This window comes from Melozone crissalis, unplaced genomic scaffold, assembly GCF_028551555.1.
Source record: "Melozone crissalis strain CALT ecotype California unplaced genomic scaffold, PUWL_Pcris_2 ptg000061l_1, whole genome shotgun sequence".
Taxonomy (NCBI): Eukaryota; Metazoa; Chordata; class Aves; order Passeriformes; family Passerellidae; genus Melozone; species Melozone crissalis.
The window spans coordinates 13,745,829-13,770,859 of NW_026535839.1; the positions used below are offsets into that span (position 1 = coordinate 13,745,829).

At 41.3% G+C, this 25,031-nt stretch overlaps 1 protein-coding gene across 15 annotated transcripts in view; it reads left to right on the plus strand.

Annotated features, from left to right (window-relative positions):
* TENM2 (teneurin transmembrane protein 2) overlaps nt 1-25,031 on the plus strand; it is a 612,801-nt gene that overhangs the window by 477,578 nt on the left and 110,192 nt on the right. For all 15 annotated transcript variants that reach the window (XM_054288118.1, XM_054288120.1, XM_054288119.1 and 12 more), the window contains 2 exons: nt 9,211-9,324; nt 20,847-21,052. In XM_054288118.1, coding sequence (XP_054144093.1) covers nt 9,211-9,324; nt 20,847-21,052 — 320 coding nt within the window. The remainder of the gene's footprint in view (nt 1-9,210; nt 9,325-20,846; nt 21,053-25,031) is intronic.

A 25,031-nucleotide genomic window follows, 5' to 3' on the forward strand; every position in this document is an offset into this window, starting at 1 on the left:
CATGAGATTCCAGATTCTGAAGGCAGCACGCAATGCTGTTACCCTTCTCGTGACAAAAAGATTGCTCAAAGTGGCACAAAATCAAAACATTTCAGTAAAGAGGAGTGAGAGAAGCAAAGTGGAGGCCTGAACCAGGGATCTTTCCTATCCCATTCCCCAACTGGGGAACAAACACCCACCCAAGGTACAGCTTGTGTTCCTGGGCTGGAACTCTGCTTACCCAGCTTTATCCTGGGATTTGGGCACATCTTCCACTTCTCCCTGCCCCCAGAGGAGCTGCAAGTGTGTGTGAGCTTTTCAACTATTTTTGGAAGTAGAAAAACTGAAGATGGAAATAGAGGAATGAACTTTCAAAGCGTTGCATGGCAGATAAGCACACAAATCACATTACTCCTAATGGGATTTGTGGGTATATCTTTCATGCTGTGCTTTGAAAATCCATTCCATTCAGTTTATTGACGTGCACAGGGAAATAAATCAGTCAGCTTGGAGGGGGGTGATCAATTTGAAAAAAAAAAAAAACAAACAAACTTTTTTTGGGTCCCCCTATTTCTTCTGTGTGAACGCAGTGACAGTGAAGCATCTTATAGCCCATCTTCCATCTTCTTTTAAATCTTAAATAACATTTATTCAAAAGAAAGCAATTAATTTCTAGCAGAAGTTTTCCTGCTGCTGGCAACAATACACTCACTCATAGATCCTTTCTGGTATTTCTATAAAACGTTTCTTGGGCTGGATGCTTTAAAGCAAACATCTTGTTCTAAACAGTTTATTGTCTAAAAGAGTTCACATGCTGAGGGTGAAATTATGCCCAAGGATTTCTTTGTTATGTTTAAGATAGTGTCATATCAGCTCTGCTTTCCCTTGTGGTTTCCAATGGTTCCTGTGTTTCCCTGGTGAGCGGAGGGAGCACAGCTGACACTGAGCTCATCCCTCTTCCACAGCAAGGACTATCCAAAGCTGAGGGTCTGCCTCCCTTCCCTTGGCTCATGTCCCAGAAATTTGGGTGCTGGAATTCCTAATTCCCATGTCTGTGTTTATATGAACGCTCTGGGTGAGAGAAGCCCAGAGCTGGGTTCTCCCTGCAGCAGTGAGGAGGCCAGAGGGAATGGCAGCCTGAGATCCCTTACACTGATTTTTTATGAACAATCCTCACAGCTTTCCTCCTGAAGCCAGAAAATAAACTTTCTGTTTCAAAAGTTACAAAATGTTGCTGTTGTTGTTGTTTTGTTTTTTTTTTTAAGTATAAAACTACTGCAGATGTCAGGCACAATTAACAAGAGTATAAACCTGTGGCTGGGTAAGAAACAGAAGCTTGTACGTGGGTAACAATATGAGCTTAATTCAATTGATAGAGAAGTGGAAAAAAAACATGCAACAAGATATAAAAATACACAGCAGTGCCATTATAGTTAATGGAATTTTCCATTTTCAGCGTTGTAAACTGCAAAAAGTGACTCTGAGAAGTGAGAGGTCTTGTTCAGTGTTATGGGCAGGATAAATAACACAAAATGGTTCTTTATTGTGCTCTCTAGGTGCAATACAGGCAAGCCTATTGTTTTAATGAATAGTGGTATCTGTAAATTCTGTAATTGAAGTTGTGGATTTTGATAATGCTTTATATGGAGTTCCCAAATGAACTTTTAATTTAGATTTATTACAAAAACACAGTGCATAGCAAATAGCATACTGATGATTAAGATGAATTGCTGAGAATGAATGACCTTGAAGTAAGCCATCTATTTGTTGTTGAGTTTCAATGGTCACAGTCAATAAGCAGGACTTTTTGCATATATTCCACAAAGTAAGTATTACATTTACATCAAATCATCTATTTTTGAAATGCTACTTTAACCTTGCCTACAAGCAATTGAGTGGTCACAAGTAGAAGAGGCAATACAATCAACAATGCATCCAAATGCTTTATATGAGCTCTGTAGGATTCTAAGTCATTAATATTAAAACACAGGTTCATAAATACCCTAAGTACTGGTAGTCCAAAGAATTATGCAATTTTTTTTAGCTGATCTTTGATCTCTGCTGTCAACCCTGTAAAAGTTAAATCCTTATCTGCTGTGGCCCTGAGATCTCCAACAAAATATTTTGAAAATGCATCTCTCATAATTATAACTGACTCTGCTGTGCTATTAATTAGAGTATTTCCCATTGTACTGATGAACAGCTAGACTGGGTTGTGACACCTGCACAAAAGTTGTGGCACATCAGCAATTGCCATTTATGTACTGCATTCTCTGCCCAAAATCATGCTGCTTCTAGGAAATGCTTTATGGCATATAAATCCCAGGGTTTGCCTGAGTCATACTAAACACTCCCTAGATTGCCAGGCTTGGTGGATAGGTGGGCATTGATGATGCTGCATCAGCTTGTATCAACCACTTCCAGAAACACTGGGACTGCTGGATACACTCCAGAGTGCTGTGTATGTGTAGCAGCAGCTGTGTTGGGTCAGATATAAGTCAAGTTATCCATTAGTGTCCAGCACCCAAAAATGGTTAGCTTGTTAGAAGGACAAATCGTGTATGTACTTTGCCCTACTCATTCTCCAACTTCTGCTCATTCTGAGTCTTTTCTGAGAGGAGAAACAATAGCATAACAATACTCCTTGCTTTGTTTACACTTCCCATAATGATTTCATGTTTGGCTTACTTGAGATTATGATCTAGCCCAAAATTTTCCTTGATATTTTGTATTAGTCAGCTCAGAATTCATTATTTTACATGTTGATTTAAAATTACTCCTCTCCAGCATACTTTTATTTTACGTGTTTGAACTTCATCTGCCAATTTCTGGCCCAGTTGCTCACTTATTTTATGTCCTTGTGCAGTTCTCGGTCAGGTCTCTTCTTGAATAATGCATTATCAGCAGCAGACTGTGCCCCCTTCCCTGCATGGCCTGTTTTCCATTTGGAATTCTGTCACAGCTATGATAGGTTTGGACTTTTTCAAGTCGTACTTTAGACATTCCTGTAGATAATATAACAAAAATGGCAGATGTCCACCCAGCAAGCCATGTGGCTTTTGTTTTGTTTCACAGAAAGGCGTGGGAATGTGATCAGTTTCTGTGACATCTCTTGGATACCTCAGGAGAACTCTGGCATCCTTGTCACAGTCACATGAGGTATTCAAGGAAGAATAGAAAGTTCTGACACTTCTGAATTTTAGGAGAGATGTCATTGTTCCTCTAGCAAGGAGAGGTGCTACTTGCTCACGTTGTTTATTTTAAGACTGCTCTTTTTAAGCAGCAAGACTCATGTTCTCTGATAATGATATTTCAAGCAGTTTAATATATGTTTAACAGGTGGATTGCAGACTAGAGCTCCTAGAGACACTGTCCCTTTCTGCCAATAGCAGAATATGAAAGGGCATAAATATAAATGTGAGCTCTCTTTGACACACCTTCCTTAGCCCTTGTCAAGGACCCCTATCCCATCCCAGCTTCACCCTGACAGGGCTTGTACTGTTCCTGCTGCAAACGTGGCTGCAGGCTGGCCAACAAAACTCTTGAGCAGAAGGTGGTGCCAGTCTCTTTAAATCATCTGTGATTTATTGAAATCCTTGTCTGGCATATGTGTTACCAGGTCCAGTTTTTGTGGGAGAGGACTTTTACAGGCTGTCCCCAAAAGGAACACATTCAGTTCAGCCCATGCAACAGAGCCTCCCTGTCCTCTGTTCAGTGCCTGTTCATTGTAAGGTACATTAGCAAGGTATGGATCTCAGCTGAGATTTAGTTCAGCAAATTCTGATCATTTGTGTGTTTGGGAACTGTCTTTCAGCCTCTTCAGATATGAGGAGCTGGGAAAGGTTTCCTACTTCCCTTGTCACAGCGACCGAGAGCCCGCGCTCCTCAGCCGAGCCCTGAAAGCTCTGGTCAGAATGGAGTGGAGGGTTTGCTGCACTGTGCAAGTTTTCCCCATGCAGCTCCCCCATTGCTCTTTGCTGACTTTCGGCCCCCTGCTATTCCTGTCTCGGGCATCTCTTGAGGAGAGCTTGTCAGCTGTGATGGATTGTGCATTCATTCTGTAATGGGGGCAAGTAATCACCGGGGAATAGGCCTAATGCACTCGTTTCACTTGTGACTTGGGCTGAACTTGAACCTCTTTCTCCAGAGGAATAATAAAACTTTAAATTACTATGTTTCTAATCTTTTAAGTAACTGTTATTTTGTGAATAATAATTGAGATCAGTAAGATCAATTTCTGGTATTCCTCAAGTTCTGCTGCAGGATCAAGAAGTAGTAACTAATAAAGGACCATGAGTTTCATCTTAGTAAGATTTAATACAACTAAGCATGCAATAATGTTTAATTATTTTTCAGGTTTTTGGGGGAATACATTTATTCTTTTCAGGTTCTTTGGGTACCCATCTATATGCACCCAGAAGTGCAAAATACTAGATATTCTTTGCTTCATACAAACATTGTAGTGCATTAAAACAATGTTCAGAGCATATGAAACAAAACATAGATGTTCAAATAGCTCTGTGAATATAGATGCTATGAAATTACCATTATGCTAAGATTTATTAGGTACCTTTTGTTTTGTCACGTCTGTGATTCATTAGACCTGGCTTGGAAATTAATTTGATGTTGCTGAAAACTACATAATAAATAACAAGAGTTGCATCATCATTCACCTCATGAGTGGATGGAAAGGAAACTTTGAACATTTCTGCTCCTATAACACAATGGCCTTGGAACAGAAAATGGGCTTTTAGGGTATGTTTGTTCATGTTTGTGATATAATGGAGTGATTTCTTGTTCATATGAAAAGAGGTTGTCCTGCTCCAGACAGACACTAGATATATCCTGACAAAGCCATGCTTGATGGCTTTATTGTGGATGATGATAATTCAGGGGTTAATAAGCATGATAGTTGGAAATTAAAGTATGGAAGCATCCTTTATTCTCTCCAATTGTATAATCTTTCCATCTTTTTTGAGTTGCTTGGGGAATATTGAATTTTCACAAGGAAGCAGTGTGTATTTTACAGACCCATACTGGGAGGATGCAGTAGGAGTGGGGGAGATGATGGATCATTAGTCTGCATATTTCTCCCTTTAAGAAATCAAGGAAAGGGATAAGTGAAAATCCTCATTGTGCTCTGCCTATTGGCAGACACTGAGCTGCACTACAGGGAGATCTCCAGCTCCCAAAGACACCAGAGCTCTCTCCTTTTAGAAGTACAAGGTCAAGAGTGACAAGAGCACAAAGACAAGACAGAGAGCTTCCTGAGCTTGGGAACCACTGTCCTTCAGACAAAACTCTGACTGGAGTGGGCAGTGGATTCATGGCCAAAATGAGAGAAGACCAATGAAAGAGGAATGTGAGGACACCACTGAGTTTAGAGAATCTCAATATAATTTGCATGTAAGTTTTATCAATTTCCTGTGGATTTGTGTACCTTTTGGGACTTCTTAAAATAATATGTGATTTACTCTAGCAACCTCTATCTTATGTAAGTCTTAGACTGATCCTTGGCAGCTCTGCCACCTGGAGTGATGAGCCAGGTCTCTGCTTTTGTTCTTGCTGGGCATGCAGGTTTAGCTTCCAGGTGCTTTTGCTCTCTGTATCTGTATGGTGCTAGAGTGGGAGTGAGAGGTTGATTATTATTTTTTTACTTAAACCTCAAAGGTTTTTCTTCCAAATTTATTGTTCCTGAATTCTCATGTCTTAAAGAATATAAATACGCTATTCTGAATTACTAGATGTTAGTGTAAATGAACTCTATAAATTCTGACAAGCTTAGTGTTTGAAAATCAAGTTGAATATAGAAGAACTTTGAAAATATGCTTAAATGTTGAGGTGGAGGAAAGCAAACACAGAAAAATAATACCTCTAAGTACTCTGCAAAAATATAATTTGTGGATACACAAATTGTTATTGGAAAAAAAAAGCAAAGTCAGTTTCAAACTAGAAAAGAAAAGCAGAAAAAACAGCAAACAGGCACAAATTGACTAGCCCAAATTTCTCCTCTGAGACACATGCACTCAACTTCTGTGTGGATCCCCACATTTCTAATTAAACGGGCTTCTACTTATTCCTTTGCTGGAGGCATTTTGTTTGATTAACAGAAGGAAAGGTTAATCATATAAATTTGCCATCTCACAGCGTTGTGAAGCAGCAGAGAGAAGGTTTCCCCTTGTTCCCCCTGCTCAGCTCTGCTCTCTGCTCAGTGCAGTGCAGACGAGAGCTTTCCCCTCAGGCCCCTGTGACACACTTTTCTCCACTCATTCCTGGTGGAAGGGGAACGTTCCTGGTGTTTGTGACTGCAGCTGTCTTAGTGGAAGTTTGCAGATCACCTCACGGGTGTGGGAGCTGTGCAGGAGATTCTCAGCCTCCGCCAGGGATGGAGCAGACCTGCAAATCCCTGCCCCGTTAGGAAAGAGCTCTAATTGCTCCTACCTCACGTGCATCCGTGATTAAAACACAGTTATTAATGAAACCGTGGTGTGCTTGGAAGCAGATGGATCACAGGTAGTTTTTAATACCATGTTAATAAGATCTTTTATAATTCCCTGTCTGAATTTACCTGGTAATTATAAGGTAGCAACTATAATTTTCTTGGACAGACTATTAGTTGTGATTTTTTTAATCTCTCTGTTGTAAGGACGGGTTCACACTTGAAACAGCAGGCTTTCATCTCTGCAAGTGACCTACATTTATGGTTATGCTAACAGTAAAATTAAAAAAAAAAGGTAACTTTAAATAGACACACTGAGAGTATAGAACACAAAAGTCTGATTCTCCTTTGTGACTTGTTTGCATTGTGGGGCTTTGAAATTCACTTAATCTTTATGTACTCTTGGCTTTCGGGGCTGGTCCAGCAGAATCTGGTGCCTGTGCAGGGAGTGGGAATTGCTGAGAGCACAAACACATCCTGACCTGCTCTCTGCTGTCCCAGCCCCAGCACAGCCTCAGCTCAGTGGGGATAAGGTGCACTTTGGTGGGGTTTGAGCCTTGTGAATGATTTTTCAGTTTCCTTTGCCATACTTAAGGAAAAAAATAAATTTGTTGCTTGAGATTAGAGTAAAAAAGCCTTTTAAAATGTTTGTTTTGGCAAGACAAGTTGTAATTGAACAATTAATTTGATCCCATATAAATTTATTGTCTATTTTCCAAGGTTTCTTAAACATTCTGTACAAATAAATTTTGAATAATTTCCTTGCAAAACATCCTTTTCAGGTTCATGTCTGGTATGTGAGGCTTTAAGGTATTTTTTGTTTGTTTATGTGAGGTATTTTGACATAAGAGAAACAAAACTTGCAAATTCAGCATCAGTATGAAATCTGGCAGCTGCCCTCTTCACAGAAAAGGTCTCCTGATTTTAGTTACTATTCTTAGATATCTGCTCAGACATTAGCCATAGGATGTCCAGGGGAAGATGGTGTTAGGAAAGATGTCTTGCTCCCCTGCTGCTTTTGTCAAAAATACAGAGGTTAAACTCTGCATAGAATGTGTGCTGAGAGATTTCCAGGGGTTGGGATGGATAGATTCTGGGGGTGGTGGGGGATGCTTTTTTGTTTTCTTGGGGCTTAGGAATGCACATGTGAATCACTCACATCTAAATGGATTCTGAGGTTATCTCAGTGGTGGCTCCAGCACTGTAACCGGCAGTTTCTGTGAGAAGTGTTTTGTCTCTCCTATCCCTAAGATTTAGTCTTTGAACAGAGTGTGTGGCCACTGCTGGGCCGTTTGTAACCACTATAATCACTTTGAATTGGATGCAAAATATCTGATAATCTTGTGTGGCTCTGACACTGCAGAATAGAACAATTCTAAGGGTGCCCATATTTTTTTTTCCTTCCTGCAAATTGGCAGTGAATCCTCTCAAACACCTTTTGACATAACTGGAAATGCTGTTCTCTGTGGTATATAGGTTTACATGCATCCTGTGTAAGCAGAAAGAAAGATGCAAAGAAAAGGAAAGCAGCAGCTTTGGTGGGCTTTATCCCTCACCACTGCTCTACTGTACTGAGAGTGCCATGGGGATAATGTGATGAGAGTATGCAGGTAGCTGTGTTTATACAAGGTGAAGATGCACATAAATCCACTGGCTGAATGATTCAGACCTGTCAAGTCTCATGCATTATGCACAGGACTTATTCAATTAGCCCTGCCACAGTGCCTATAACTCAGGCACTTGTGCAGGGCGTGCTTGGCCTCGCTCCCACTGCTCAGCTCGAGTTGCAGGTGCAGCTGCAGAGCCTCTGACATGGACACACGGACCAGTCCCTGGCACAGGGATGGCTGGAGAGCCATGGGTGCGAGCAGGCAAACCTTCCCTGCCCAGGGTTGTACGGGATTTGGGGCAGTGGTGTCAAAAATCTGGGAGGTGAAAGAATTGGAGTAGCCCTGGCTTGGTCAGGGAAGCTCAATCTGCAAAATGAAGATAGAGGCTCTATGATGGCTCCAGAGTGAATGAGAGTAGGGGCAGGTTGGGTGTTGGGAAGAAATTCATCTCTCTGAGGGTAGTGAGGCCCTGACACAGATGAACTGGGGATGCCCCAGCCCTGGAAGTGTTCAAGGTGAGGTTGGACAAGGCTTGGAGCAACCTGGGACAGTGGAAGGTGTCCCTGCCCATGGCAGGAGATTGGAGCTGGATGATCTTGCAGGTTCCTTTCAGCCCAAGCCATTCTGTGTGATTCTATTATCCTAATGTATTGATTTAAATAAGTTGTACTAAACACAGAATAATTGCATTACCAAGTCACTACTTTACACAGGGCTAAAGCCAATTTTATAATCAACATATAAATTACCACCTATAATTTAAACTCGGAGCTGGTACTTGCAGCAAGTGCTTTCTTTCCCGAGATGTGTCCCTGCACTGTGTGAGTCAGGAAAGTGGCCGGCTCTGCCCAGAGTTGTGAGCATTTTATTTTTTGTATTTCAGTGCCACACAGATGCGCGTGAATCACCAGGGATCGCTTTTGTTTATTTATTTGGGGGGGAAGGGGGTGTTTATTTTGCCGCTGTTGCCGGTTCTGTCAGCACATCCCCATCCCTGCGAGCCGAGTGGCTCCGGGGCATTCCCGCGGGGCGCTCGGGTGTCCGCGGCCGCACTGACCGCTGTCTGTGTGACTGTATCCCTGTGTTCGCTGTCTGTGTCCGCTGTCTGTGTGTCTGTGTCCCTGTGTTCGCTGTCTGTGTCCCTGTGTCCGCGCTGACCGCTGTCTGTCCCTGTGTCCGCAGCCATGCACCTGCTGGGCCTCAACTGGCAGCTGCAGCCGGCCGAGCCGCCGACCTTCAGCAATGGCCTGCGCCCGCCCGGCGACGACGGCCCGCTCGCGCCCCCTGCCGGCAGAGGTGGGTCCGCGCCGCGCCCCCCACCACGGCCTGGCCCGGCCGAACGGACATGACCCGCCCCAAACGCCAGCTGAACTGCCACAAACCGCATCAAAACCCCAGCTGAACTGCCACAAACCGCCCCAAAACCCCAGATGAACTGCCACAAACCGCCCCAAAACCCCAGATGAACGGCCACAAACCGCCCCAAAACCCCAGCTGAACTGCCACAAACCGCCCCAAAACCCCAGATGAACGGCCACAAACCGCCCCAAAACCCCAGCTGAACTGCCACAAACCGCCCCAAAACCCCAGATGAACTGCCACAAACCGCCCCAAAACCCCAGATGAACGGCCACAAACCGCCCCAAAACCCCAACTGAGATGCCATAAACTGCCCCAAAACCCCAGCTGAACCGCCACAAACCACCCCAAATCCCGGCCGAACAGCCACAAACCACCCCAAACACCAGCTGAACTGCCATAAACTGCCCCAAACCCCAGCTGAGCTGCCCAGAACCGCCCCAAAACGCCACCCGAACTGCCCCAAAACCTGAACTACCACAGTGCCCCAAACCACCCCAAAACGCTCCCAGACTGCCCCAAAATGCCCCCAAGCCACCAGAAAACACCCCAAAAGCCACCAAACTACTACAAACAGCCCCAAAATGCCACCAAATCCACAAATCACCCCAAAACGCCACCAAACCACCCCAAAACACTGGCAAACCCCCACAATCCTTCCCAAAATGCTGCCCAACCACCCCAAAACACCACCAAACCCCAAAAAGTCACCCCAAAAGGATGTCAGACAGCCCCAAAACACCACCAAACCCCCACAGACTGCCCCAAAACGCTGCCCATCATCTCCCTCCCATGGCTCTCAGCACCCCCCATGTTCACACTAAATCCTTCAGGTTCTGGTTTATCACCTGTGAAGTTGTGGTAGGAGGACACTGGGGAAGTGCTCTCAGAAATGTGCTGTGTTTACTACATGCTGTTTTTCCAGGCATAGCTTAGAGATCCCAAAGAAAGAGGAGGCTGAGGGAGCTGGGGCTGCTTAGCTTGCAGAGGTGACTGAGAGAGGAACCTCATTAATTGTGTAAATATCTGCAGGGAGGGCTCAGAGCATGGACCAAGCTCCTCACAGTGGTCCCAGCCAGCAGAACAGGAGGCAGCGGGCAGGAACTGGTGCTCAGGAAGCTCCACCTGAACATGAGGCAGAACTCCTGTGCAGTGACCAAGCACTGGATCTTATTGGCCCAATCTCCCTCACTGGGGATATTCCAGAACATTCAGGACACAATCCTGTGCCCTGTGCTCAGGGATGACCCTGCTGGAGCAGGGGGGTTGGACCACATTGACCCACTCTGATCCTTTCCAGCCTGATCCATTCTGGGGTTCTGTGAAAAGCTTTAGTAGAAGCAAGCATTGTAGTGCTTGAGAGAATTCAAGAACTGGCTTGCAGCCAGGACCACATCCCTGGTTCTTCTTTCTCAGTGAATTCTAATAGCAAACACCAAGGACAGCAGAATTTGACCCATGGTAAATGGTCTGTCCTGTGATATTAATGTGAGAAATTAGACAACAAATGGTTTCTTTTTCTCTTAAAGAAAAACTGTGTTCCAGAGGAGGATGACAAAGACGTGGCAGGGGAAATAAGTAAAAGCTAGAACCAGAAACACTTTATTAAACTGAGAAAACCTGTGTTAAAAACACAGAGAAGTTACATGTCACAAAAAGGATTTTAATCATTTAAATGGAATGTTTTTTACTGGTGAGGTTCAGGGGTTTTCTTTGCTACATCACAGTGAGGTCTTCTCTGGTTATTATAAAAATTATGGGGAGAAGGTAGAACAGAATGTTACAATCAGACAAAGCACCTCCCACGCTTTAGTGGGCTGGGATGGTGGATGGCATGACTGGAGCAGGAGAAGTCTGAGCACTTGATTTTTGTCAGCTGAAATGTCTCTGAATTCTGTTCAGAGGCTGAGCTCTGCCTTGCACTCAGAACCTGTGTCTCATGTGAAACTTGGTAATTGCCAAAGCAAGTGTTAGAAGCAAATGCTGACACAGGATACTTGTATTGGGAAAACAATCGGTTAAAATAGACTTGGGAAAGGAAGCTGAGTTGTTCTTTTATGAGCTTGATCATTTAATGGATTTGCTTCTTTTTTTCAATAAATGCTGCTGCACCTCAGCTTCTCCATGTCTTCCATGGAGGATCTAGTTTTTACCTCCTCCTTGTCATGAAATCCTACATCCTGATAATGCCAAAAACCTGAAAATTTTTAGGCAAGTGTTCATTGGTTTGGCTTTCATCTCTGACTGGCTGTAGGTGAAAGTGCATGAGCAGCACATCCCTAAGTGCAAGGCAGAAGGTTTTCATTGCTGCTGAACTGCCTCCAGGTTGGGCACAGGTGAGAGACCCTGTGGTTTTGGGCAGGAACCTGAAGAGCTCAGGTCGGCAATTATGGTCATTTAGCAGACAACTGCAGGGCTTTAACACCTTTCCCAGTTCCCTCCCTGCAGCTTTTTGTTGCCATCTCTGTGCAAATATAGGGCAGCAGGACTGCAGGATTGGAATGGGCTCATCTGCCTGGGGCACTTCAGTGCAAATTCTGGCAGTTTATGCCAGCCCCACTCTAATTAGCTTTGCACATTTGAAGAGGCTGAGATGCTGTTTTGGGAGTGGTAACCTCCTGTAGAGGAGACAAGGAGACAGAACTGCTGGTTATGTCTTAAATTGCTGCAGTTAGCTTTCCTCAGAGCATGTTGGAAAAGTTTGCTTGTCCTTCTGACATTTTGTAGAAGGTTGCTGAAATGCTGAAAAGGTGGGGGAAGGAGGAAGAAAAATATTTAGGCAAGTAATCTTCCACAGTGGAATAAAATGAATGACAGGTTTGGGTGAACACAAGGAATATCAAGAAGACAAATTCCTAGAGCAGGGAAGGGTGAAAAGTTTTTCTACCTCACCTTTCTTTTTATGTCCAAGTTAAAATTGCTATCCCAGCAGTTTTTAGGAAAAAGCCTCTGACAGCTTTTAACACAACAACCATTTCAGGGCTCTGGCTGTGGAGAGTGACCTTTCTATAATTGACACAACTCAGGATGAAGCCATTCTTTTCAAAACATGGGTCTCCCAAAGAAACCTTTAACCCCTGCTCTGAGAAGGGCCACTTAAACACAAGCTGTGCCTACTCAGCAAGCAAAGCATTTTAAAGTAGAGCAATTTGAAAGGAGGAAAAAAAAAAATAAGGCAGGTATTCAATTTGATCTGCCTGTTCCTTATTAAGAGACTAAATTCTGGTAGGAAATAATAAAACTGCAATTTAAGGGGAATGTAAATTACTTTATTACTGCATTTTCCTATCTGAATGAAAACAAAATTCACTATTAAGATAACACAGTTTCAGGTTTTTTGTAATTACACACTACATCTCACTAATAGTGGGTATGTCTGAAAGGAGGAGGAAAGTGCAATGGGCAGAAAAATCCCCAGTGCTGCTTTAAAACTGCAAGTGAAGTCCACCATGCTGTGAAAGTTGTGTTCAAGTAGAGATTTAAATTAGCAGACAAAAATTCCTTTCTTAATACAGATCATAAGGCAGTAACCCTTCGTAGCGCATAAAACCTCAAAAATTGAAACTGCCTTGGAATTTCTATGGAGATGAGATAGATTATAATGACATTAAAAAACTTTCTGAGAGTAAAGCCCATTTATCTCTTAGGTTGCATAAGGATAACATTAGAATTTGGGTGTAATAAATGTAAATTAAGGGGGAAAGTGGGGGAAAAGAAAAGAGGCATGTTTGGGAATAATTGCTTCTTCAAAAAGCAGTGAAATAGATGACCGTATGGGATTTATCTGTATCTGAATTCTATTAATCTATGCCAAAAGTTTTCTGGATTTAAAATTATGTGGTGGGCTAGACACACATTTCCCTAAAATCTGTGACCATGTTTCTAATTGACAGAATACAACTACACTAACCCCAGCTGAAAACCCATATAAAGAATGCTTTGTTGTCAGCTTTATTGCTAAGGACATATTGTCTTTGATGTGCTCACAAATTTAGCAAATTTTATAGTAATTCAAAATTGACTTAGTACTTTTTATCTTGATTGTTTGCTATAGTAATGCTCTAGAAGGCTGAAAAACACAAGAAGAGATTGTGATCTCTGATTCTAGAACCTCCCATTTTAAAAGACACCAAAAGTAATTGTAGACAGTTGTAGAAAGATGACTTTAGGTACAATAAATACACTGACTCTTTAGAAAAAAGTTGATAGGAATTTTGATATTCACATAATCCAGGGTTTGCTTCTCTTTAGATGAACCAACCTGATCCAAGCTCATGCTCAGTTTGAGGTATTTCACAAAGTTTACCACAGTGTACGTGGATTTCAGAAAGACTTTTTTTTTTCAAAAATATTGCAGTTATTAAATATTAAAGTACTGAAGTGCCATGAAAGATACTTGTTTCCAGATACCAAATTCAGAATTGCAAATATAATGTCAATAATGAAACGAAGAAAGTTTAATTAGCTGTTAAATTTGGCACCACCTCACTTGCTTGAGCTGTGAGAGAGAGGAAAACCAGATTTCTACTGATGTAGCAGAAATTGTCCTTGGATGGATGTGGGAAGCTGAGCTCAGCAGTCATTGTGGAGCTGTACAGGTTGTCTTCAGCTCTCTCCAAATGACGCTGAGAGCTCTGCCAGATGCTGCAGCTGCGAGTCACATTTTGGGCTGCACACAAATTGTTTTCTAATAGTTCAGATATTTTATTAGCGATGCAGCACACAGGCAGTGCTAAAGGAGTGACAGAATTCTGAGAGGGGAGGATCTGCCATCCTGCCAGAGGGATGAGCTGGGGCTCAGATGCCAGCAGAGCAGCTCCCGACTCACTGCCTGAGGCAGCAGTGCTACCCCCGACTGTGCTCCTGCTGAAACCCACCCAGCACACCGTGCAAGGACTCGGCAGCAGCTGCAGGGAACTCTCTGCCGCCTTGTAAAAGATAAACTCATCCCTCATTAACAATGTAAACAACATGAATCTCCCGGTTCTGCTGTTTCCTGTCAGACGCCTTGAAACAGACGATCAGAATGTAATAGCAGTCAGTGTGTTTTAAATGTCCCTTCTCTTACCTTCCTTCAGTTTAATCAAGACAAGCCATCATTTTCCAGGTGGATTAATCTTATTAAGTATTTATGTGGCTAATGTAATGTAGATCTTAATTAGCACGTTAGCAAGCAGAACTGTTAAGATGGAGGCAATGAAGGCTAGCAGATGTGGTCTTCTGAAAATACACCAGACTTAAGGGCTGTCTCAGAAAAGCAAAGGATTTGGATAAATTCAACAGAATAGGAGTTTTGGATTTCTGGGTGTGTTAATGGTGATAGCATGAGTTGCTCTGTTCAAAGTTAGGTGATGAAGTTTGGTAAATGTAGCGGGATATAAGAAAATAAAGATAGTGTAGAAAGTAATCTTGTCCCTAAGGAGTTGCAGCTGGGTCAATTATCAAAGATCAGGAACAGGCCTGACTCTAACAGGCCACAGCTGTGACCAGTGAGAAGAAGATGCTATAAAAGAGTGGGGGTGGCTGAGTGAGAGGGGAACTGGAGTCAGTGGCTGCTTGGGGAACAACAAAGAGTCAGTGCTCTGAGGAGATGCCCATGAGAAACACCAAGAAGGTATGGAACTTTTGTGATAAGGAGACAACAGCATGGAACCCCTGCAATAGGATGACAACAACTTAATGTTTTGTCCAAGGTTCCAGTTTCCAGAAGTCCTTAGTTCTCAGTAAGGCACCAAAGTGATGAGCAATCAGAGATGATTGCTATCCTGATTTAGAAATCCATACTAGTATGTATTTGCTCTTTGTGAAATGCAGTGAACCAACAGAGCTTAATTTTATTTTGGTTATAATTTGCTTTTGATTCTGAAAGCAATGTCTCTTGTGAAGCCATGCTCACATGAATGTGAAGATGTGCCTAAATTTTTAGGTGTATCAGGTGTGTCATATATTAGTAAAAGCAAACTGCTACATTTCCCTGCACATTGGTTGGCTGCAGCTGAGCCAGAGCCGGGTTTTTATGCAGACACTCACTTTGAAGATTTTCTTTCCTCTTGCCACGATAGACATTTAGGATGCTGACCAGACAACCTGAGGGTTTGGTTTTGTACTAGAATCTGTTTTTCAGGACTTCTGAAAGCTCATACCCTCAGAAGCTTCCTTCCTCCTCACTTTCCAGAACAGAGCTCATTGGTGCCTCAGCATCTTGAGTGTGCCTGAAGTTCAAATGTGCCACAGCAGCTCCTGCAGACAAACTCTCATTGCCTGGCTTTTTAGCTCATTGCAGCTGAGGGAATTTGTTTTGCAGTAGCAGTCAATCTATTGTACACATTCCAGAGATAATCTGTTCTCACCTGAGTCCTAGGGCACTTAGGTGATAGTAGATAATTTGAAGTGTAAGTTCATACAGGGAGTTGTCAGTATGGTAACAGTGCATAGCACTGATTTTTCCACTGAAGATATTTGTATGGAAAAGGCATTTTCTACTTTATTTTATTTGCCTTACTGGAACAATAAGACATGTCTGGCCATATAAGTAGCAAATTTACTTAAGGAAAAAAGTTAAACTATCGTGCAGAACCATAGTAATTCTCACACGGTCTCTTTTGGCAAAAAGTCAGTGGAGTCTATTTTTATATTGAATGGTTTCCTTTACACAGCTGTACCATAAATTTCTTCAGAATTCCAAGTCATCTGTGAAAATCCCTGGCTATATAAAAAGAACAGCAGAAAAATAAGCTAGATAAAAAGATAAGATAAGCTATGTCTGTAGCAATGATTTATAAGAAATATAGAATTACAGGAAAAGAAGGTAAAGAGAATTTAACCAACCCTGGTGATATTTATTCCTCGTATTTAATTTGAGCTTGTCCACATTGTCTTGGTAGTTCATTTCAGATCCCCTGGAATGGTTATTCTGCTAGGTATTTTTCAAGAGTGCCATCAAGATGCAATTTGCAGTCATCCCCATGATAGAGGCACACAGCCACAGCACTGGAGTTAATTGCTGTTTCAATGTGATGTCTGTAGTGTGACACTGCTGGTAGCCAGATTTCATTTTTATTTTTAATTTTAGCTACAGTGTAGGATACTGTAGTTATAAATAATCAAGTATATCTGGTTGCAGTGTAAATACAGCTCTGCCTCCATGGCTGACACTGCTTGACATCAGTTAAATTAAAGGCTGACTGGGCATGTCCCATCCTCTGCCACCTTGAATCTGACCTCCAGCTCACAGATGAGACCTGCTGACAGCTTAGCAGGGGGAGTTTGCATTGCTGTTGTCATGGATTGCCTGTCTGATAGCTTCAAAGGCAAATACACTTGAATGCTAAAAACAGTCTTTTCAAATGTATATGCCAAAATAGTAATTCAACTGGGTAAATAAAACAGCAGTTTAAATGAATAAGTGTTATTTAGTTGATGAATATATGTTTGACTGAGTGATTGAAATGGCTCCCCTGGGTAAGATGAAGAAGTGTGCTTTTAAAACTCTTTTGTAGATGTTTATAGAGAGAAAATGACAGGGGGAAAAAAAATCAAGTATCTATGGGGTTATGAGATAAACATAGAACTTTACAACAGTCACCCACAACAGAGAGAATGATCTTGGGATTCATTTGTTCACAGCAGCATGAGTAGTTTCGGTTGGTCTTTCTTCACAGATTTGTCAGTTTGTCACATCTGTACCTTCACTAAAATGCAGTTGATGCTCTTTGAATGTGATCTGCAGTGGTCCATCAAATGGAAAAGCTTCTAAAAATAGCTGGAGGGGAGTGAGTCAGGTGGCAAGATACATTCTCTGCATTAGGAGGTGAGGACTGAAGGGAGCTATAAAAAGTTTGAGTCTCTAGTGACAGGCTTTGCCAGGGAAGCTGTTAGTGCAGAAAAAGGCTCTGCAAATACCAAAGTTAGGATGATGGTCTGCTTTTCAGGTTTAAGAAAAAATCAACTTTAACCTATTAACTGAGGTAGATTCAGTGGTCATATCTACTTTGCATTCCTCTCTGTATTTATATCCTGGGAGGAAACAGTATGAAGAGGCCAGTACTGAGACACCTCCTGTAATATTTATATTTACTGCTCTGCCTTCCTCATCTTCAAGGTGAGGACTGTTAATAATTCTGTCATTGTTAATAATTCTGTTTTACAAGTAGGCATCTGAGAGCAGCAAGATCATGACCAACCCAGGTGCAATGGCAGTATCAGAGCAAGGAGCAGAACCAGGATGCTGTCACTGGTTTTGTGTCTCATACCAACAAGGATAATTCAGCAGGAATTTATGACAGCATGATTCAATAATGCATAATCTTTAGAGTTTATTGACATCTTGTGGGACTTAAAACTTTATAAGTTGTTAGCTAAGCTTGCAAATATGAAACCTAGATTTTAGTATAACTTCAAGCATTTCTGACTTCTGTTATTACAGCATTGTAATGTAGCTCCATAAAAACAGGATGCCATGATTTAAATTCTTTAAAGCAAAAGGAAAGGATCCTTTCAGCATGCCAGAGGTGAGGCAGCAGCTGTTCCTTGCAGATGTGGCACAGGCTGGTTATAGAGCTTTCTGAAATATTCTGAAGCACTACAGAAATACAGACTGAAAGGAGTTGCCCATCTGCCCCATTCTTTGCTGCAGGTTAAATATATCTCAGCCACTTCTGAGAGCTGATCATCTAACCTGCTCTTAAAGTCCTCTGCTGGGGTGAACCCCTGTCACAATTCCCTTCCCAGGGAGATTTTCCTCAGATGTTCCAGGAGGAGAACTAGGAACCAGTTCATTTGTGTTGTAGAACAAAATAAAAGTGTATCTGTGGGGAGATGCTTCCAAGGATGATATCAAACCGAACAGAATCATTTCAGTGTTAGATAAACCTGAATCAAGTCCCTGGGCTCAGTAATAGCTGCAAATTCAATTGTCTTATCTGCAGTTTTCACCAATTTTTATTTCACCATGATAACTTGACCTTCTGATGAGAAATTCAAAGGAATTGTCTTGTAGTAATTTTTTGGAGGAAAGTCTGACATCCAATATATTTTTTTTTACCTTTGCACGCTGAAGTAGTATGAATGTAACTCTGGTTTTCCTGATGGCTGAAGTTTTATTATTTTAGCTTAATTGATATATTTGAGGATCCTTGAATCCTGAAAAATGCCCTTTCCCACAGAGAAATATAAAGCAGAAATTTGGATATCCAAAGGAAACCGAGGGTAAATTTATCTAGAAATACTAAAACTTTATCCTCCATTAGAATTAAATTTATTTTGCAGTTCTATTCTATTCTACAGTTTAGATCTTTACAGTTCTAGAGAATATATACATAATTAGAAAAAGCCATTGACAGTTTTGGAGTTTCTTTAATAGCCAGTGAAACTGTAACTGCCAATAGAGACTCTTGTGGCCTCTGTACATTTGCTGCACTGGATAATAATAATAATTCCTGGAAATAGCTTTTTCTTTGACTGGTTGGCTATTGATATCTTGCTCCTGAAGAAGGTTCTTTACAGTGTGTCAAGAAGCCTTTTGCAGATTAGATACAGTTGATGTTCATTAAAGAATGCTTCCAAAGAAATTATTTACAGCCTACTTTTAAATATTGGAAAAATATTCATCATTTATTACCATATGTTGGGATTGTGAAATAAATGTAATGTTCTCAAAGGAGGTGAAGGTGCCTGCAGTCTTTGCTGACTTCCCAGCTCTTCCAGTGATAGTGTACCATGCCGCAGGTGATTTTTGGTGTGTTCTCTGCCCCTGGTTTTCCTCTCCATGTAGGTGGGTGAGAACTAATTTAAATTCTAGTGAGGTGGTGCCTGCCTTGACTGCGATAGGAACCTTGAGATATCCTCTGTTGCAGTAATCCATTAGAAATTAAATCCATGAAGCAGGATGTGTTTGGATCTGGTTTTTCTCTGTGGCTCTAAGGGCACATTGCTGGAGCCTCTCAGCCATTTTTCCCTTCTTTGCAGCCTCTTGTTGCAGCTTCTCCTGCCTTCCCTTCCTTTGTCAGTGATGTTATTGTAGACCCATTAACATAGAAAATGAAAAAACAAACAAGTTGCCAAAAACTGTGGAGCAGTTGGTATTCAGAGCATTCTTTTACCATTTCAAAACACTGCCAACATAGTATCTGTTTCATTATGTACAAGTGTAAGTGCTGCTAACATAGATAATTTAGAATCTATAATTGAAACCGTGCTTTTGCTGCTCTCTCAATTAAAGATAGTCAAGACAGAAAAGCTGCTATGTACTTACCTGCTGGAATTATATGTTGTTCTGTGCCATCCCATTACATTCATACAGTGCTGGAAGGTATTTCAAAAGTAACTGGCCCTTTATTGAAAACAGCATTACACCACAGCAGTAAAACTCCCATGAAGTAAACAGAAAAATCCCAATGAAATAAACACTTTTTACAAATGCTGTCAGGTTTTATCAGAGGTATCACTACCATCCAGTCTATGGTAATAGTGGTATTAGTGATACCTTTAAGTTTCTGTGATTGTAAACAGATATTTTCTGTGGTTGTCTGGTTTATTATAGTGTCTGTGTAAGAATTTTTAAATGGATTTCTCACCATGTTGTTTGGGAATACAGAACACAAAACCAAGCATTGCTGCATACTGTAGCTTAAAACACTGCTAACTCCATGTTCTGCACTCCATGTTTAAAATATGTGTAGCCTCAGAACCTGTTCAGTTGAGAACAGAAGGGATTTGCACCATATTTTAAAAGTTGACTATTTCATGGGCTGGAAGCCAGAGCACTCAACCAGAAAGGCCTTGCATCTTGTCTTCAATAATGCATGCTGAAAAACCAACAAATGATGGATTTTAACTAACCAGAGCACAGGGGAAGAAGACTTGTAGATAGACCCTGCTTGAGGCAGAGAAAGCTTCAAAGGCACTGCACTGAGCTGTGCTAACTCTGTTTCAAGGAGAAATGCATGTTAGAGTACAGACATTGTCCTCTAAAGCCTTTTGTGTGCATTTCATTTCTTCTATTGGACTACTTCAGTGAAGAAAACAATGGTAATAAAAATTTGCAATCAGTTCATTTACATTGAAGGTACCCTTCATTTCACCTTTCTGGCAAATTTTTATACCCCAGTTGTGTACAAGATGCAACTGAAAAAAGCACGAGGAGATTCACATGTGTTTAATTGACTCTGCTGTTGCTGTTTGATCAGTGAGGAGCAATCACAGAATTAAAGGGTCTGAGGGATGAGAAGATTGCTGATGCTCCATGAAAAAAAAAAAGAGGTTTGCAGAGTTTTTTTCTTTAAATATAAGGGCCAAATTCTTACATCCTGACTGGAACAGCAGGCAGATTGCATCAGAATAAGAAAGTTACAGTTTGATTTAAGAGGTGTCACTGCCATAGATGTTAATCTTGAATGAATAAAACTACCTGCATTTAAACCAGTTGTCTCATTTGATTTATATTTGCTTTTGTTTTACAGGACCATGGGTCACTAGGAATAGCAGCATAGATAGTGGAGAAACAGAAGTTGGCCACAGGGTCACCCAGGAGGTGCCCCCAGGAGTTTTTTGGAGGTCTCAGATCCATATCAGCCAGCCACAGTTCCTGAAGTTCAACATATCCTTAGGGAAGGACGCTCTTTTTGGTGTTTATATAAGAAGAGGACTCCCACCATCACATGCCCAGGTACTTTATCAATGTGTTTGTTGGCTTTGAATGTCAGAATGCAAAACTTAGGCCATCTTTGTTAGGTTTATGTTGGAGTTTACAGAATTCAAGTTTTGGGATTTCCTGAATTCCTTCATTTGTCTTATTTGACTGAACCACCCTCATCTTAACATTTTTGAGTTGTTAAAGCAATACCTTTATAAAATAAGAAATTTGTATTTGCTATTCAAATGTGGTTTTAATTCTCTGGTATAATCTTGGCACAAACTGGGATAAAACTATCCCGTTATCTGTGAGACAAAACTGATGAGTTGAGGACCAAAACCTTTGATTAGACTTGGGAGTAAAGGAATAAGGAGGTTGATTTGGGTTTATTACCTCTGCTTCTAAGAATTTGTGCAGAAGGAGCTTTGGCTGTGCAAAATTCATCAGCTTTCTGCAGTAAGCTGTTTGGCAATGTTCTGTGAGTGACTGAATGGGTGTGTTTGAGTGGTAACAAATCAGGATCAGCAGTGCACAGCCCAAGGAGGGAAGGATCTGGTCAGATTTCCATGTTAGCATATGCTGTCCTGAAATTTGATACAAAGACTGGAAAAATTGGGAAATTGTAGAGGGCTGCTGACTGATTTGCAGTCATTTCCAGCCATGTAGGCAGCACAAAAAAAATAGATCTTCAGAGAATGTGTCCCAGGGTGGGAGCCTTTCTTCAGAATGTTTTGATTTTGGCTGTAAGGCTTCATTCAGTATGCTGTCTTGAGGGTGAAATTCTGTCTGTGGATCTTCAGCTGTTCCAGTGAGGTCATGGCATAATTCATTGCACATGTCTCATTTAATTCAGAATTTTAGTGCTCACTTCCCCTATTCCATCATGAGTAAAATGGGAATTTATTTAAGGAAAACAAACAAAAGTATAAATCATTAAATGAAAATTACTTAGGGCAACCAAAGCTCCGAAGCAATCACCAAAGTTTGCTGTAAATACAGGTTAATTTTAATTTTTTGACTAAGACATGAGGGAGGTATACCTGTATCTTTTACAAGAAATCCAATTGGAAGTAGTTGGTAGTACAAAATATTTTCTTTTAATTCAGGATGAACTTTGTTTTGCAGTATGATGAGATGTATTTGTTCTAGGTTTCATTATGATGTTCTCATCTGAGGAGGCTGTGATCAGGCAGAGTTTTTTTTTTTTCCTTTGACTCCACCTCACATGGATAGAATAGAAATTTTTTTACCTTTCTATTAAATTAAATAATGAGAAATATCATCTGTGTTTCCTGTTGAGCTGGATTCCTCCTCAGGGTACCTTCTTTCTTCAGAGGAAGCAGTTCTAAACCTCTTCATAAGTGGGGTTAATGAAACACACTGTGTATAAACTGGTATAGATTGGTCTGAATCTGCAATATGAACCAGCAAAAACTTCCCACATTCAGGCAGGGTCCTGGTGCTTGTTAATAGGGTGCTACAGCAGGAGGTTCCATGGCAGTTTTGCCCAGCAATCAAAATTCAGTCAAGCTGCTACCAAATGAAATTATTTTAGAATAAGAAATGCAAGCTGTTACAGACCTGAGTTAGTGAAAAGAAGCCTTGTTCTGACAGAAAGGAGCACAATACTTTTGTATGAATGAAAACAGTCTGAAGTTGACACCAGACGATATTTTAAAATTGAAATTTAAAATCCTTGTTTTTATAGGTTAGGGACATGAGCTCTAAAGCAGTGAACAGCTTGACAGTTCATCACTGATCAGTGCTCATATGTCAAGCTGAGTAAAATCCTTTGTGGGAACAAGTCAATAATCAGCAAATTAGGTACATGATTAACCTGAGACAACAAGATGCAGTTCCTGTCTGAGAGCCCTGCTGAGATTTAACCTTCTCGGTATTACTGTTTAGCAAATATTCCAAGTGCCTGGTTTAGTCAGTCAAACTGATGTAGCTGTAAACTTGTCTGGATGCAGCCTGTGTGCATGGGGAGGGGAACTCTGAGGAGAGGCCAAAACGCAGTTTTGAGTGGCAAGCAGAGTACAAACAGGAATGCAGCGCTTTTGGGCAAAATCCCTCCAACCTGTGTACTGCTATGCAGAAATCCTATGCAGAAATAACAAAATGCACATTGCAGGCTTGAATGATCAATAGGAATTTAGCAGAAGAGAGTCATATTAATAGAATTGATAATGTATAGAAAATGAACTGTAAATATCAAATAATGCATGAAGTGACTCTGCAGAGCTTACAGGAGTTGTGGTGTTGCTACATGCTGGTAGCACGTTCCAAATGATGCATGAAATGAGGTAACCTGAGAGGAACTTCCCTGGAATGTCTGGAGAAGGCAATGTGTGGGGCTGTATTCTTTTCATTTCCAGCATCATGGCTTATACTTATAAATGTTTCATGTCAAAATGAAAACTCTTTTCATTCAGACCAGAAATGGCTTTATTTGAAAAAAACCTTTGAGAGCAGGGGAGCATCAGTGTTCCCTTGGCTTTTAGCAGGTGCTTAGACACTTTTAGGTGCTCTGAGCACCTCAAGTTGCCTGGTGGCCACGGGGCTGGCCTGAACTGGCTGGATTGTGGAAATCCAAATGTGGGAACAAACCGCTTGGTTGGCTGCCATTGTGGGTGTCAGATGTTTCATGGCTGTGCTTTAATGAATAATTACCAACTGGATTTTATGAAGAACTAATTTTAGAGCACTTTGCAAACAAGTTTCCCTGCCATATGTTTTCCTGGCTGCTTAGATCCTACAGGGCTTTGGCATAAAGGCGAGTGCTGGCCGCCACCCCAGGCGTGCTCCCCCTCTCCTGTTGAATATGCATCCCTCATTGAGACAAGAGCTCTAGGAGATCATTCTCTTCTATTCCTAATCTCAAAAACTCCTAGGCTTTTTGTGGAGGTATGCAAATTGTTTCAAGTCCAGGAAAATCCCTGAAGATTATGGCAGCTTTCTGCATTTCCAATCCTGAGCCCTGTGAGCTCCCTCAGCTCCACAGTGGTCACAAGTGGTTCCTTTCCTCTGTGTGTGGCTGGGCTCGGTGGCTTTGTGCAGTGCTGGACTCACAGCCATAGGTGTGAAGCTCCCAAACTGTTCTGCTGGCTCCCCATGGTTACCAGAAAAAGAAAGCCGTTAATAGCCCATGAATAAAATGCATCAGAGGGTAGAGAGCCCTGAATGGAGAAATTATAAAAACAAATTGCTCAGAAAGAACTTAGTATGAGGTTTTAGGTTTGTAAATAAAAGTAAGCAGTAGGATTTCAGTATGCTGGGTAGTAAAAATAAACAAACTCACCGAGAGAGAGAATTTGGAATTTGTTTAGCAGTGTAGGCTGGCAAGTCAGTTGCTTATATTGGGCTTTAATCATAGTAAGTACTCCCTGCTGCAAAATTGAACTCCGATGATGTAGTCATTTGGGATTTCTGCTGCATGTTGTTCCTGAGCTGTTTTAGCCATTTTTGTGACTTTCAGTATGAAGCCATGAACTATAAAGGATCATTAAAAAAGAAAGCAAAAAAGCCAAAAGTCAGTGAAACTTCCAAATTACATCAGTGATTTAATTTGGTTTGACATGTCCATTCCCTAATTCATGTGATTTAGTGGCCTCTTCCTTAGCAGTTGTGTGTGTGTGTGTTAGATTAAGGATTCCACAGTTGCTTTTTAATGATCATGAAATTACTTGCCTCCTTTTCCTAGATGGGTTTTCTAATCTATTCATATATGCCAATAAGTAGCTTTAAAGCAAGAGTGATATCTTCAGCACAACATTATGTAAAAGTAATTAATCATGCAAGGGTGGTAAATCAGAAAATCAACAGGGCCATGAAAAGCAAAATGATAATTCAGCCAAGCATGTGAAGAAATCTTATCTGCTTATGAGTTCCCAGTGTCTTCTTGGTGACCCTTCAGTCAGGGATTTTTGATTTTGGGGCACAAATACCTCATCCTTACTGACATATGTAAGATTAATGCATCCAGGGAACCACCAGCAGATACATTAACTTC